This window comes from Rhinoderma darwinii, chromosome 3, assembly GCF_050947455.1.
Source record: "Rhinoderma darwinii isolate aRhiDar2 chromosome 3, aRhiDar2.hap1, whole genome shotgun sequence".
NCBI classification, from domain to species: Eukaryota; Metazoa; Chordata; class Amphibia; order Anura; family Rhinodermatidae; genus Rhinoderma; species Rhinoderma darwinii.
The window spans coordinates 363,602,587-363,616,404 of record NC_134689.1 but is presented as its reverse complement, the minus strand read 5'-3'; the positions used below and the strand labels follow the sequence as shown (position 1 = coordinate 363,616,404).

General features: G+C 42.0%; 1 protein-coding gene across 1 annotated transcript in view; it reads right to left on the bottom strand.

Annotated features, from left to right (window-relative positions):
• Positions 1-11,183: 11,183 nt before the first annotated feature.
• The window catches only part of SNRNP200 (small nuclear ribonucleoprotein U5 subunit 200), a 48,771-nt gene continuing 46,136 nt past the window's right edge, over positions 11,184-13,818 (bottom strand). The window contains exons 41-45 of the mRNA XM_075858598.1: positions 13,625-13,801; positions 13,354-13,514; positions 12,968-13,049; positions 12,528-12,620; positions 11,184-11,572 (exon numbers count right to left, since the gene is read on the bottom strand). Coding sequence (XP_075714713.1) covers positions 11,429-11,572; positions 12,528-12,620; positions 12,968-13,049; positions 13,354-13,514; positions 13,625-13,801 — 657 coding nt within the window. The 3' untranslated portion in view covers positions 11,184-11,428. The remainder of the gene's footprint in view (positions 11,573-12,527; positions 12,621-12,967; positions 13,050-13,353; positions 13,515-13,624; positions 13,802-13,818) is intronic.

The window sequence follows — 13,818 nt, the reverse complement described above, 5'->3', positions numbered from 1 at the left end:
AATGCACAGAGGATGGTGTGAATATTGCAATTTTCTACTGATGTGCCATTTTAGTGCATAATATGTTGTGCCCAGTTTGTGCCACTGAAGACAAATACCTCATAAAGCGTTACGCGGGTTCTCCCGGGTATGGGGATGCCATATATGTGGGCGCAAACTGCTGTTTGGGGACGCTGCAAGGCTCAGAAGGGAGGGAGCGCCATTTGGCTTTTGGAGCGCAGATTTTGCTTGGTAGTTTTTCTGTTTTGGGTTTTGCTGGTATTTCAGTTTATAATGTGGGGGCGTATGTAATCTGTGCGGAGAACATCAGGGTATAATAAGAGGGTACAATAATGCGGTATATAAATAATAATGCATAGATGTGTGGCCGGTGTCGCACTGATAAATGGTGTCGGATGTTACCCGCTTTTAGAAAACACTGCACATTTTGCATTGCCATATTCTGAGAGCCAGAACTTCTTTATTTTTTCACCACCGGAGCCGTGTGAGGGCTTATTTGTTGCGGCACAATCTGTACTTTTCATTGGTACCAGTTTGGGGTACATGCGATTTTTTTTGATCACTTTTTATTAAAGTTTTTTGCAAGCCGGGTGACCAAAAACAAGCAATTCTGACAACGTTTTTTTAGTTTATTTTTTGCGGTGTTCACCGTGGGCTATAAATGACCATTATATTTTATTCTGCGGGTCGGTACGGTTACGGCGATACCATATGTATATGTTTTTTTTTATGTTTTGCAGCGTTTGCGCAATAAAATCTCTTTTTTATCAAATAATTTATTTTTTGTGTCACCATATTCTGAGAGCCGTAACTTTTTTATTTTTCAGTCAAAAAAGCGGTGTAAGGGCTTGTTTTTTGCGGGACGGGTTTTAGTTTTTATCTGTTTTTTCGGGTACATGCGACTTTTTGATCACTTTTTATTCTCTATTTTGGGAGGGGTGGTGACCAAAAAATAGCGATTCTGGTGGCGTCTTTTATTGATTTTTTTTTTGGGGCGTTCATTGTGCGGGGAAAAACAACATTATAGTTTTATAGTTGGGGTCGTTACGAACGCGGTGATACCAAATATGTGTACTTTTTTTAACGTGTTCATTTTTTTCCTATAATGAAAGACTTATAGGAAAAAAATGAAGTTTTTGTTTATATAACTTAACTTTTATTTTTACACTTTTTTAAAACATTTTTATTATCTTTTTTTTACTTTTTTCACTTGTCCCACTAGGGGACACTTAGACTTGCAGCTCTGATCGCTGCTAGAGTACATTACACTACACACGTAGTGTAATGCACTCCAACTGTCATTGTGACGTAACAGTTACACTGACAGGAAGCCTCGGAGGACCGGCCGGAGGCTGCTCCTCCGAGGCTTCCATACATGGCAACCCGGAGGTCATTGTCTGACCTCCGATTGCCACGACAAGCATCGGTAGCCCCCACGATCACTTCGTGGGGGCTGCCGATGTGCTTCAAACCACTTAAATGCGGCGACGCCAATCCGTCGCCGCATTTATGGGGTTAATTGCCGAAATCAGCGGCGATGGTCCGCTGACCGGCAAAGCTGGAGTGTCAGCTGTCAGGGACAGCTGACTTCCCGGTTCCCGGACACTGTCCGTTAGGACAGTGGGCTCCGGGAACTACTCCGCAATAGTACGTCTGGATGCGGGAACTAACCCCTCTGCAGGACGTACTATTGCGGCGCAGCGCGGCACGAGGTTAAACAAATTCTTCTAATAAATGAGTAGGGTTAGAGAGATTTTGGTATAATTTAACGCCTTGGACAGCAATTTGTTTTGTTTTTTCAACGCTGCATGACAAGAGCCATAACTTTTGAATTTTTGTATTGATTTAGGTGAATTTATGAATGTTTTTTTTTATAGGACAAGTTGTAATTTTCATTGGTACCATTTTGGGGTACATGTAATTTATTGATTAACTATTAAGCCTTTTTTTGGGATGTAGATTAACAAAAAAACATAATTCACAATTAATTTTTTATGGCGTTTACCATGCGGGATAAATAACGTGTTTATTTTATAGCACTGTTCATTACAGTTGCGCCAAACCAATTATGTGTACTTTAAAAAAAAAAAAAAAATAATATTTTTTTTTCTTTTCCCTAAAGATTTTTAATTATTTTTATTTTTGTCCTACTATGGTATGTAATATTTAATACACTGCAATTCTCTTCCAGCAGGACCTTCTTTAGGCTCCCAGCCACCATGGCAACTCATCGGCACTCGGCAATTATGTCGCGGGGGCACCGATGGGGTGACAGCGGGGGCACCGATGGGGTGACAGCGGGAGCCTACTTCTCTGACCACTCAGCTGCTGCAATCGCTATTGAACTTTGGATCGTGGAGTCACATTAAGCACTCGCACCACATATACAAATGTGTTTTACAGTATCTTTATCCCAGTCTGTGCACGATCTAGTATAAACCCCTATGAATGCTTCTCTACTAATACCCGTTACACGCTAAATTCACAGTGACCGATAAGAATGTTCAAAATATGTCTGACTAATGGAACAGATTAGTCAGTCAGAAGTTACATTTCCCTGCACTGGTTGTCGCAATGAATGAATGAACATTTCCAAATAGTTAAACAAAAAAAAAAGGAAAATCCGAGAGCCCACATCAGAAACAAACGACTGCGGCGATCAGCCCATCATTGCGGGTTCGGCTCCCAGCACAGTCGTTTTTGCTGGGGGGACTCATGGACAGCGAGGCATTTCCCCTGCAGGGGAACTGTATTATCACATTTGTAGTACTTACATTCATGAGTCTCTGTTCTGGTTCATAGATGGGGGTACCACCCCTCCATGGCAGCCATATGCCCGAATAGGGCTCTGGGCAGAGATTGTCTTCCTGAGACAACCCCTTTAATTTACCTTATAAGGCCCCATACACATGTCTGTGATTACTGGCACGGCCGGCAGCTGACAGCCATCCGCATTTGCAGACCGTGCTCTCATATAGAGTACGGGAGCACAGTCCGTAAAAAGCAAAATATAGGACGTGTCCCATCTTTTGCGGAGCCTTTTTACGGCGCACACACCTTCCCGTAAATACATGGACAGGTGTCAGTCAGCCATAGAAATTAATGGGTCCATAATTGCGGATGAAATCTACGGTTGTGTGCAGGTGGTTGTAGATTAGAAACATTCAAATTAATTAAAATGCCCCACGTTTTTGAAAGCGCAGCCAAGACTGCAAAAGCTTTTATTAGGAAACACTTCATCTGTTTATTTTTTGCTTATTTAGTGCAGCATAGGTTATTATTAAAGAATAATGTAGAGGCTCTTGCGTGTACCTGTTCTAGTTGATGTGCCATGTATGGGCCGTCCGCCATCTTGACTCCTTCCCCTCTAATGTACTGTACCTCAGGCAGTGTTCGCGCTGTGGAACTAAGCTAAAAATCTGTACCAAAAGTCCACGTGCATTTCCACAACAGATAGGGCGTGTGGCGGATTTCTTACGCTGTGAGTAAATGAGGTTTTTTAAAACTATTGACTAATATTGTACTGTACTTTGTTGTGAAGTTTCAGTGCAGCTTCCGCAACTGAAATTTTGCAACAAGTACGTGATGCGTGAATCCAACCTAAGGCTGAGTTCATATGGGGCGGATCTGCTGCGTAAAGTTACGCTGCGAATACGCAGGGAATTCCAGGCAAAAAAACACACCAAACCGTGGTGCAGTTTTTTGCCTGGAATGTCCGCTGTTGATAACTGCAGCACTTAGCCGGCCTGCTAGCAGTCTGGCCTCCTGGGATGACGTTTCATCCCAGGAGAGTGCTTCAGCCTGTGATTGGTTGCCGCAGTCACATGGGATGAAATGTCATGACAGGAGGCCGGCCTGAGGGAAGAAACCCAGACTTCTGGATAAGTACGATTTTTTTTTTTTTTTTAGTTGCTTTTTTTTTTGCAGCGGAATCGCTATGATTCCCCCGCAAAAAAACGCAACAGCTGCTATTTGTCGCGGCTTTTACCTCCTCATTGAATTCAATGGGGAAAACCTGCAAAAAATAAGCAGCGTTTACACAAATATAATTCACCTGCATGTCAATTTCTGGGCGGTATTTCCACTCCGTATTTACGCAGCGTGTGAATGAGATTTGTTCTCTCATTGCTGTACTGTATTATGCTGCAAAAAATCCTCAGAATTTACACAATGTGTGAACTGACCCTAACAGTCTCATGTGCAGTCCTGCAGCCTACATTTCCTATAATGCTTCTGGCTTTAGAGAGGCGGCTGTGTTTCATTACACTACACTTGCTCTACCCTGTACTATCTGAGTATGAGAGCTCTGTGACGGAAATATTGTTTGTCAGGAATAAAAGTCCACTAACACACTGCAGTCTCCAGTGTATCCTATGAGATGCAGCTTCATGTTGCTCTCCTGCTTGTGATTGAAAGGTTTCTCTGTCAGCTCTTACAAGCAGAAGGCAGAGCAGTGTGAAGCAGCATCTCATAGAATACACTGGACTGCATATAGCAGTGACAGGGGAGTATAGGCAGGATAGTATAGTGAGGCGGGGGAGTTTTAGAACTCTGTAGCTAACCAATCTAGCGACAAACTACTACGTCACTGCACTCTTGGTCCCTTAGATAAGGTAAAAATGATCTTTTCAGTATGCGTAGGGGGACATACTGAGGAATGACGGCAGAGTTTGGAGGAGAGGGGAGGTGTCCGAGCTCCCAGAATGGTTTTGATGGATGCTGATGTAGTCCTCTAATTCACAGGAAGAACTTCTCAACACGGGAGAGTGACTTCTAGTCAAAGAAAAACAAGCTCTGGACTGGTGGTCAGACTGACCGGATGACACAATGAAATGAATTCAAATTAATGGATGCATCTGAGCTAGGAAGAAACAAATTTAACTGCTAGAATATTGCTGCGGATAAGACAACATTCAATGTGACAGATTCCCCTTAAAGATTTTCAAACCCCTATCTCGTATTGCAGCAGATCGGCGCTGCAATGTAGATAACAGTAACTTTTGTTTTTTTTCAAAAACGAGCATTTTTGGCCAAGTTATGAGCATTTTTATATTTATGCAAATGAGCCTTCCTTAAGTACAACTGGGCGTATTTAAAGTTAAGTACAACTGGGCGTGTATTGTGTGTGTACATCTGGGCGTTTTTACTTCTTTTACTAGCTGGGCGTTGTGAATGGAAGTGTATGATGCTGACGAATCAGCATCATCCAATTCTCTTCGTCAACACCCAGCTTCTGGCAGTGCACAGACACAGCGTGTTCTCGAGAGATCACGCTGTGTCTCACTCACTTCCTGCCCCAGGTCCTGCATCGTGTCGGACGAGCGAGGACACATCGGCACCAGGCGACAGAGGCTACAGTTGATTCTGCAGCAGCATCGGCGTTTGCAGGTAAGTCGATGTAGCCTCTGTCGCCTGGTGCCGATGTGTCCTCGCTCGTCCGACACGATGCAGGACCTGGGGCAGGAAGTGACGTCACAGCGTGATCTCTCGAGACGTTACTGTAATCTACATTGCAGCGCCGATCTGCTGCAATACGAAATAGGGGTTTGAAAATCTGGTGACAGAGCCTCTTTAAGAAGGCTTGTCGCCTCTGCAGATTGAACCTTTTTTCTCCAGACGGAGGGAGTGCCGCCTTGTCATTTGAGGGAGTTTTACATGGAACAGGATTTCACTATATTTTTTGTATGGGCCATTAATGTATTTATATAAATTTATCATGTCCCCCCTTAGTCGTCTTTTTTCAAGGCTGAATAGGTTTAATTCTTTTAATCTTTCCTCATAACTTAGATTCTCCATGCCCCTTATTAGCTTTGTTGCTCTTCTTTGTATTTTTTTCCAATTCCAGGGCATCCTTTCTATGAACTGGAGCCCAGAACTGAACTGCATATTCTAGATGAGGCCTCACTAATGCTTTGTAAAGTGGTAATATTACATCCCTGTCCCGTAAGTTCATGCCTCTTTTAACCCCTTAATGACCAGCCTATTTTAAACCTTAATGACCAAGGTATTTTTTAAGTTTTTCCATCATCGCATTCCAAGAGCTAGAACTTTTTTTTATTTTTGCATCGACATAGCTGTATAAGGTCTTTTCTTATGCGGGACAAATTTTATTTTTTAATAGCACCATTTAGAGGTACATATTTATTGATTAACTTTTTCTTTGGGGGGGGAATAGAAAAAATCCTGAAATTTCATCACTCTTTTTTGCATCCTAAATCTACGCCATTTACTGTGTGGTATAAATAACACAATAACTTTATTCAGCGGGTTGTTACGATTGCAACGATACCAAATTTGTATAGATTTTGTATGTTTTACTTTTTACACAGTAAAAACACTTTTTTTTCAAAATTATTTGTTTTTGTGTCTCCATTTTTGAAGAGCCGTAACTTTTTTATTGTTCCGCCAATGCAGTTGTATGAGGGCTTTTTTTTTTTGCGGGACGACTTGTAGTTTTTATTGGTACCATTTTGGAGTAGATGCGACTTTTTGATCACTTTTTATGACATTATTTTTAAGTCAGGATTCACAGAAAACAGCAATTTTTCCATTATTTTTTATGGCGTTCACTGTGCGGGTTAAATATAATAGCTTTATAGTCAGGGTCGTTACGGACGCAGCGATACCAAATATGTGTAACTTTTACTTTATTTTGTTTTTTTAATAGTAAAGCAGTTTGTAAGGGGAAAAAGTGTGTTTTTCATTTTTTTTTCACATTTTTGTAAAAAAAACTTTAAAACTTTTTTTTATTTTTTTTTAGTTAAACAGTTAGTGTATAGGTGATTAAACATTGTTCTAATTTTTTCACGAGTCAGGAAATATTATAAATTAGTTTCTAATTTATAACATTTCCCAGCGCTGGTCACTAGATGGAGCAATTCCCAAAATTGCAGCATTGGCAATGTGGTAAAGCAACCACATTGCTTTATGCTGCAAAATTTGAGAAAACTCACTCGCTCTAGTGAGCTCTCAGAATCCCCCCTCCTTTATCCTGGCTAGTGCCGGGAGAAACGAGGGGATTGAACGGTCAAACCTCCTACACTGTGTGTCGCCATTTTTTGAGCGAACACACAGTGTAGTAGGTTTACATACAGTAGTAAACACAGTAAAACACGTACATACACAGACCTAACTTACCTGCTCCTGCCGCCGCTCCCTCCGGTCCGTCCGCTCCGTCTGCTACCTCCGCTCCAAGTGCACAAGTCCGGAAGCCGCGACCGGAAGTAGTAATCTTACTGTCCGGCCGCGACTTCAGGTCCACAAGAAAATGGCGCCGGACGACGCACAGTTCAATTTGGACTGTGTGGGAGCGGCGCATGCGCAGTTCCCACAGACGGCGTACAGCATAGTGGATGGAACGGGCCCCGTTCGCATTCACTATGGGACTGTATGTGCCGTATTCCATGTCTGTATGTGTCGTTAATCGACACACACAGGAGATGGAAAAAACAAATGGCAGCCCCCATGGACAAGAAAAAGTGAAAAAATAAAAAAAAGTAAAACACAAACAAATACATTTTTTTAATATAAAACACTAAAAGAAAATTGATGTAACATTTTTTTTTTCGTGACACTGGTCCTTTAAGGAGGACCTGTATAACCAGTGACCATTCAGAGTAGGAATCATTGACCACAACTCTGGATTGAAAGTTGGATCAAGGACCGTATCCAATTACAAGCTATACCATCAAAACCTATAGTCCTTAATTTACCCATTAGACGTCTATGAGGGACAGCGTCAAATGCCTTTGCAAAGTCCAAAAACACTATATCCACAGCGGCCCCTCTGTCTAGGCTTCTGCTCACCTCTTCATAAAAAGTAATCCGGTTGGTTTGACAACTTCTCTCCTTAGTAAAACTGTGCTGGCTGTCACATATATAATTTTTTGTCACATACTCCTGTATATAGTCTCTCAATATCCCCTCAAACATTTTCCCCACAATGGATGTTAAGCTTACTGGTCTATAATTACCCGGGAAAGACCTAGAGCCCTTTTTGAAAATAGGCACCACATTTGCCCCAAGCCAGTCCCTTGGCACTATACCAGTCACTAGAGAATATACCCGATTCTGAATATTATGAAAAGGGGGACAGAAATAACTGAACTAAGTTCTTTGAGAACTCTTGGGTGTAACCCATCTGGTCCCAGGGCCTTATGTACTGTACATTTATTTTATTTAACTTCGCTTGGATCATATCTACATTCATCCAATTCAGTAGATCAACTGATATATTAACAGCACTGGCAACAGCTATATCAGCTGCTCTTTCTTCTGTTGTATATACAGAGCGAAAGAACCCATTTTGTAACTCTGCCTTCTCTTGATCCCCTGTGACCAACTCTCCATTACCACTTTTTAGGGGCCCTACATAGACAGACCTTGGCTTTTTTGCATTTATTTATTTTTTGGGATTTGTCTTGCTATCCTTGGCGCATTTATTACCTATAGGAATAAATTTTGCACTATAATTATACCAAGTCAATTTTTAGATCTCCCACTTATACCATTATTTGAAATTAGTTGTTCCCAGTCTATATCCTGAATTGCATCCTGGGGAAATTGGCCTTCTTAAAATTAAGTGTTTTTGCCCTCCCAGCCTGTGATTGTTTTTTACAGTATAGGTGAAATATAACTATATTGTGATCACTGTTAGGGTATGTTCACACGGCCTACTTTCAGACGTAATTCGGGCGTTTCACGCCTTGAATTACGCCTGAAAAGACGGCTCCAATAAGTCTGCAAACATCTGGCCATTGCTTGCAAAGGGTCTCACGATGTTCTGTTCAGACCAGGTGTAATTTTACACGTCGCTGTCAAAAGACGGCCGCCTCAAAGAAGTGCATGTCACTTCTTGGGACTTAATTGGAGCAGTTTTTCATTGACTCCATTGAAAAACAGCTCCAATTATGTCCATAATGTACGCCGCGAAAAACGCATGCACTTGCAAAAACGTCTGAAATTCAGGAGCTGCTTTCGCCTGAAAACAGCTCCGTAATTTCAGACGTATTTTGTTAAGACGTGTGAACACACCCTTACCGAGGTTTTCACAAACATTGACATTCCCAACAAGCTCTGCATTATTAGAAATGACCAGATCCAAAAGAGCTTCACCTCTAGTCGGGTCTTCCACAAACTGGCCCATAAAATTTTCCTGCAACAGGTTGAGGAAATGTCTCCCCCTCCCCCCTTGGCATTTGAAGCCGATCCATGACACCAATTAATATCCCTGTAATTAAAATCTCACATCACTAAAGTACCCCCCTGTGCAGCCCACTCCATCTGTTTATATAGCGGACCTTCCACCTCCTCCATTTTAAATGGGGGGGGGGGGGGGGGTCCTGCAGATTACACCAAATCATTTTTTCAGTGTTCACCTCCCTTTGTAAAGTCTGACATATCGACTCTCGCATGCGGTCACTAATGGCGACACGATTGTGTCGGTAATACCCGGCACAATTGTGCAGCCATTGACCACTGCAAGTCAGGAATTCAACCGCTGCTACATGGGACAGTATCCTAAATGTTCTATTTTTAGTGTTCTTTTAAGCTGCTATGCTTCATTTCATATATATGGTCTGCTGGTTTGGTCCTTCTGCCAATGTTCATAATTCCAGCATGCCTTGGTCTGTATATAGTCGCACTGACTTGCCAAATGTGAACAATGAATTAAAAGGGGTTGTCCCAAGATATGGGATAAAAAGGTCTGATCGCTCGGGGTCCCACCACTAATCACTAGAATGAGGGTCCCGAGCCCCCCGCTCCCCTTACACTGCAGAGGAGCTGGAATGGAGCAAAAGATGATCATGCACCCTCCCACTCCATTCAATGTCTACAGGGCTGACTGAAAACAGCCGAGCGCTGTACACGGCTGTCTCAGTAAGTCCTATAGACTTTAAATAGAGCGGTACCGTGCACGTTCAACCACCGCTCCATTCAAAGTTCTCCTCACTGTTGTCTTGCGTTCTAGTGGTCAGTGGGTGTCTCAGCAATCAGACTCCTTTTGGCACATCCGCTTTAACCCCTTCCTACTCTGTGCAGCAATGGTAAGTTATGGTTCGCTGTTAACACCATAAAAGTAAAAAAAAAAAACACACATTTGGTATTGTTGCATTCATAAAGACCTGTATGATAAAACAAACAATATTTATCCCACACGGTGAACGCTGTAAATAAAAAACAATGCCAAAATTGCTGTTTTTCGATCATCCCAGCCGCCAAAAAAACTTGGTCCAGAATAGGCCACATTCTTAAAAAGAGCTTAAAAGCAAATCTTTGATTTGTATCCATGTATTTTAGGAAACGTTGTCATTTCGTAAGATACACAGAAGACCCGATCAGCAGAACCGATCTAAAAATGATAGGCCTTGAAATGAGGCTGGGAGTCCGGGAAACAGGGAGCGCACCAGAGTAGAAACTCAGCAAGCCAAATCCTTTTTCTGCAGAGCCTCTTTAGTTTTTATATTTTCAAAATGGCAGCACCCACTTGCAACTTTTTCTCCCCCTCATGGTACCAGCAGCGATCTTCCTCATGTCAGAGCTGTGAGCAGAAGTTTAAGTTTGTAAAGTGCCCAACTCAATATTATTCAAATCCCTTAACATATTTAGTTTGAATTACTCACCTAGGAGTCCGCTCTATTTTATCAAAAACTTTTTTTATGCGAGGTCCCCAGAACTGAACACAACATCCTAAATCCGCTCTACCTAGAGCCTGGCAGAGCCGCCTAGACTTGAACCACGGGGAAAGTTAAAAAATGTACAGTGAATTAATATCAATAATAGCCTTTCCGCAGCCTTAGAACATTGTGCATCTCTGAAATAATCACCCCAAGTCTCTATCTTTAGTAGCTCTGGCTGAAACGCTACCCCTAAGACTATATTTAGTGAAGAAATTCCCTCCACAAGTGCATTAGTTTACATTTAGAAACGTTCTTTTACTGTAGATTTCCTATAGTGTTGACCAGTGGTCTGGAACCCGTGGCTTGCCAAATTTAGTAAAACTCAAAATTCCCAGCATGCCACTTGCTTTAGCCCGTAATTACAGTTTAGTAAATGTTTCTCCGAATTACATCTACCTCCGGGTGAAATACAGATTCCATTTTTCTCTGCCTCCTTCTTGGCATAGGACGTTCCCTTAGTGAAATCAGATCTTCGAGAAATACTTTACAAAACATGAACACAACTTACAAAACCAAAGTTTATTTTATGAACTAGTAAAGAAACAGAACAAGAACGTGACCAGCTTCTCCTCCGTCATGAACGGCTTCCTTGCTGTGCTACTCATAACATATCACTCGTGTCACACTGTTCCCGTGTATCACATTTAAAAGCTCCTATTTACAAAAACATCGTCTACAAGAAGTCGTTTCACTTCAATTGCTGAGTAAATGAGAAGACGGATATCAACCCTCCTGACATGGTAAAAGTCCTAATCGGAGTCGCTGTCACTTTCGGCCTCCTTTACGTCCACACTGAACTTGTACTCCTGGTCACAGCCCATGTAAGCGTCGCTCATGAAGTAAAGGGTGTAATTGTGTGTCCCTGTGGCTGGAGCTACAAAGTCCAACTTCACCTAAGGACATAAAAAGAAAAAAAGATTAGTAAAATGAAGGTCTAAATTTTCCCTATCTGTATTTGCATTGTACCTCCCATTTAAGTTATTACAATTTGGGTTTACCAGTGAACTTTATATTTTTGTTTACACCTGTGCTTATAAATGGAAACCAAAAAAAAAAAAAAAAAAAGGGAGAATCCTCATCTCAAGCCTTTGTCACATCCACAGGATATGCCTGATAGGTGGGGGGGGGGGGGCCCTATAGCGATGCCTTAAAGAGGTTGTCCGAGATACCATCATATTTTCAAAAAGGGTTTCATACATTTCCCCTTATACAGACAACATACATAAAGAAATATATATATTTTTTATAATATAGTCCGGTTTGTTGAGGTTTCCTTCTGATAACCGTTCTTTTCCCTGCATGCATTGCAGGCTGTAATGACATTGTGTTAGGCTTAGATACAGGGTCCATGTGTGACACTGTTAGACCCTGTATCTAAGTATCTAAGCCTAACACAATGTAGGCTTCGATACAGGACCCCAGCAGACCGGAATCTTACACGGTATACTATTATAGGCTCTGCTCCGGGACTCCGTGGAATCCCCTCACATCGGAGCAGATCCTATACTAGCGTTCCTTGGGTCTGCTCTGTCCTCTCCCTAGGGAGCAACGGTTTCCCGCGGGCTGCAGATAACAGCCTCAAGGGCTGCATGCGGCCCGTGTGCCACGTGTTTGATAACCGCTTATTGAAGCCTACTATGTGTAGGCTTTGGCAGTGCTCTGTATTCCTGTATGTAGTTTAAAAAAAATAAATGTGCCGATGCAGAAATTATAACCCATACTCTGTTTAATAAAACAAAACTAGATATATGGATAATGCATACGCTTATCCAATAAACCTGGTGGGAGTAGTTGTACAACAGCCATTTGGGTTTCTTTTACAATATGTGGATCCCCTCCTTTACTCACCTTGGCTTTCTGTTGGAGTGTCAGTCTCTTGATGGAAATCAGGCTGTTTGATTTAGCATCTCCGATGACAACCCACCAGCCCTCTTCACGTTTCTGTAAAGAGATTCATCAAACACCACGAACATAATTAAATCTACATCATATAGCAAAAGAAAAAAAAAGTATGGAGAATGCTAGAATGTGCTGGAAACAGAAGCCAAAGAAAACCACCATTTTTATGTAGTGAATAGATACAACTGTATAACAGATATTAAATTCGCTACGATTTTTGCCAAAAGCCTATCAATGGCTGTTCAACAATATACATGATAAGCAAAGATCTCTCTCCTTTTGTCTCATAATTTGTTCATTTGTCATTGAACTTGACAAATGTGGAATTTGTTAGATCTATATAAAGATTAATTATGATATGCGGGCTGATTTCTGACTGTGTGAAATACCTGAGGGAAGAGCGGGGCGATGACCGGTCCTGTAACTTCCTCTTCTCTTTCCAGCTGCACAAGTACCACAACAGCGCCCCCACTGAAAGGAAAGAAAACCACAATTACATAGAAGAAATAAAATCCTGTTCAATGGGATTAGTGTCTTGGTGAAAACAACAGGATCACTAAAGTGAAATCCAACCAGTCTGATCACAGTTTCCCCAGACAGGATATTTCAAGGGACAATTGGGCTGTCCCCAAAGACATGGGATTGTAAGAGAAACCTCATGTTTATGGGCAGCATTACAAGATTTTACCTTTCCAATTACCATACTGGAAGCCAATGTCATAGCGAACATCCTAGGACTGCATTTCCATAGAACTGCTGCATTACCAGCACTCACCTCCTAATCAATTCCTTCTCTGCCACCTCATACGAGAGTTCAATATTGGGATACCGGTTACAGAACCTGGCCACATCGGCCATCTGGCCATCAGAGAGATCCAGAAGCTCTGTACGATCCTCATCCTCCATCTCCATGATATCAAACACACTCTCCACTCCCTGCATAGCAAGAGAAATAAGCAGTCAGTATTTTTTCTAGAAAGTTGTGCACGGTCATAATACGAGGACGTTGTACTAGAAGCCTAACCGTGCTACAAGCGCCATCTTACCTTATCCGTACATCTCTTGATATGCTCAGAAGTGAAGTACGGCAGCTGTTTCAGATAGGAGTCCTTGGACCACATTGCTTGTGTGACCATTTGTGCCAATTCCATAGCAGCGAGAGCTGGGCTGAGCCAACCATTACTGGAGAGCACATCCACACATGCCTGGATGAGCCGGATTGCCTGGAGAAGAGACAGGG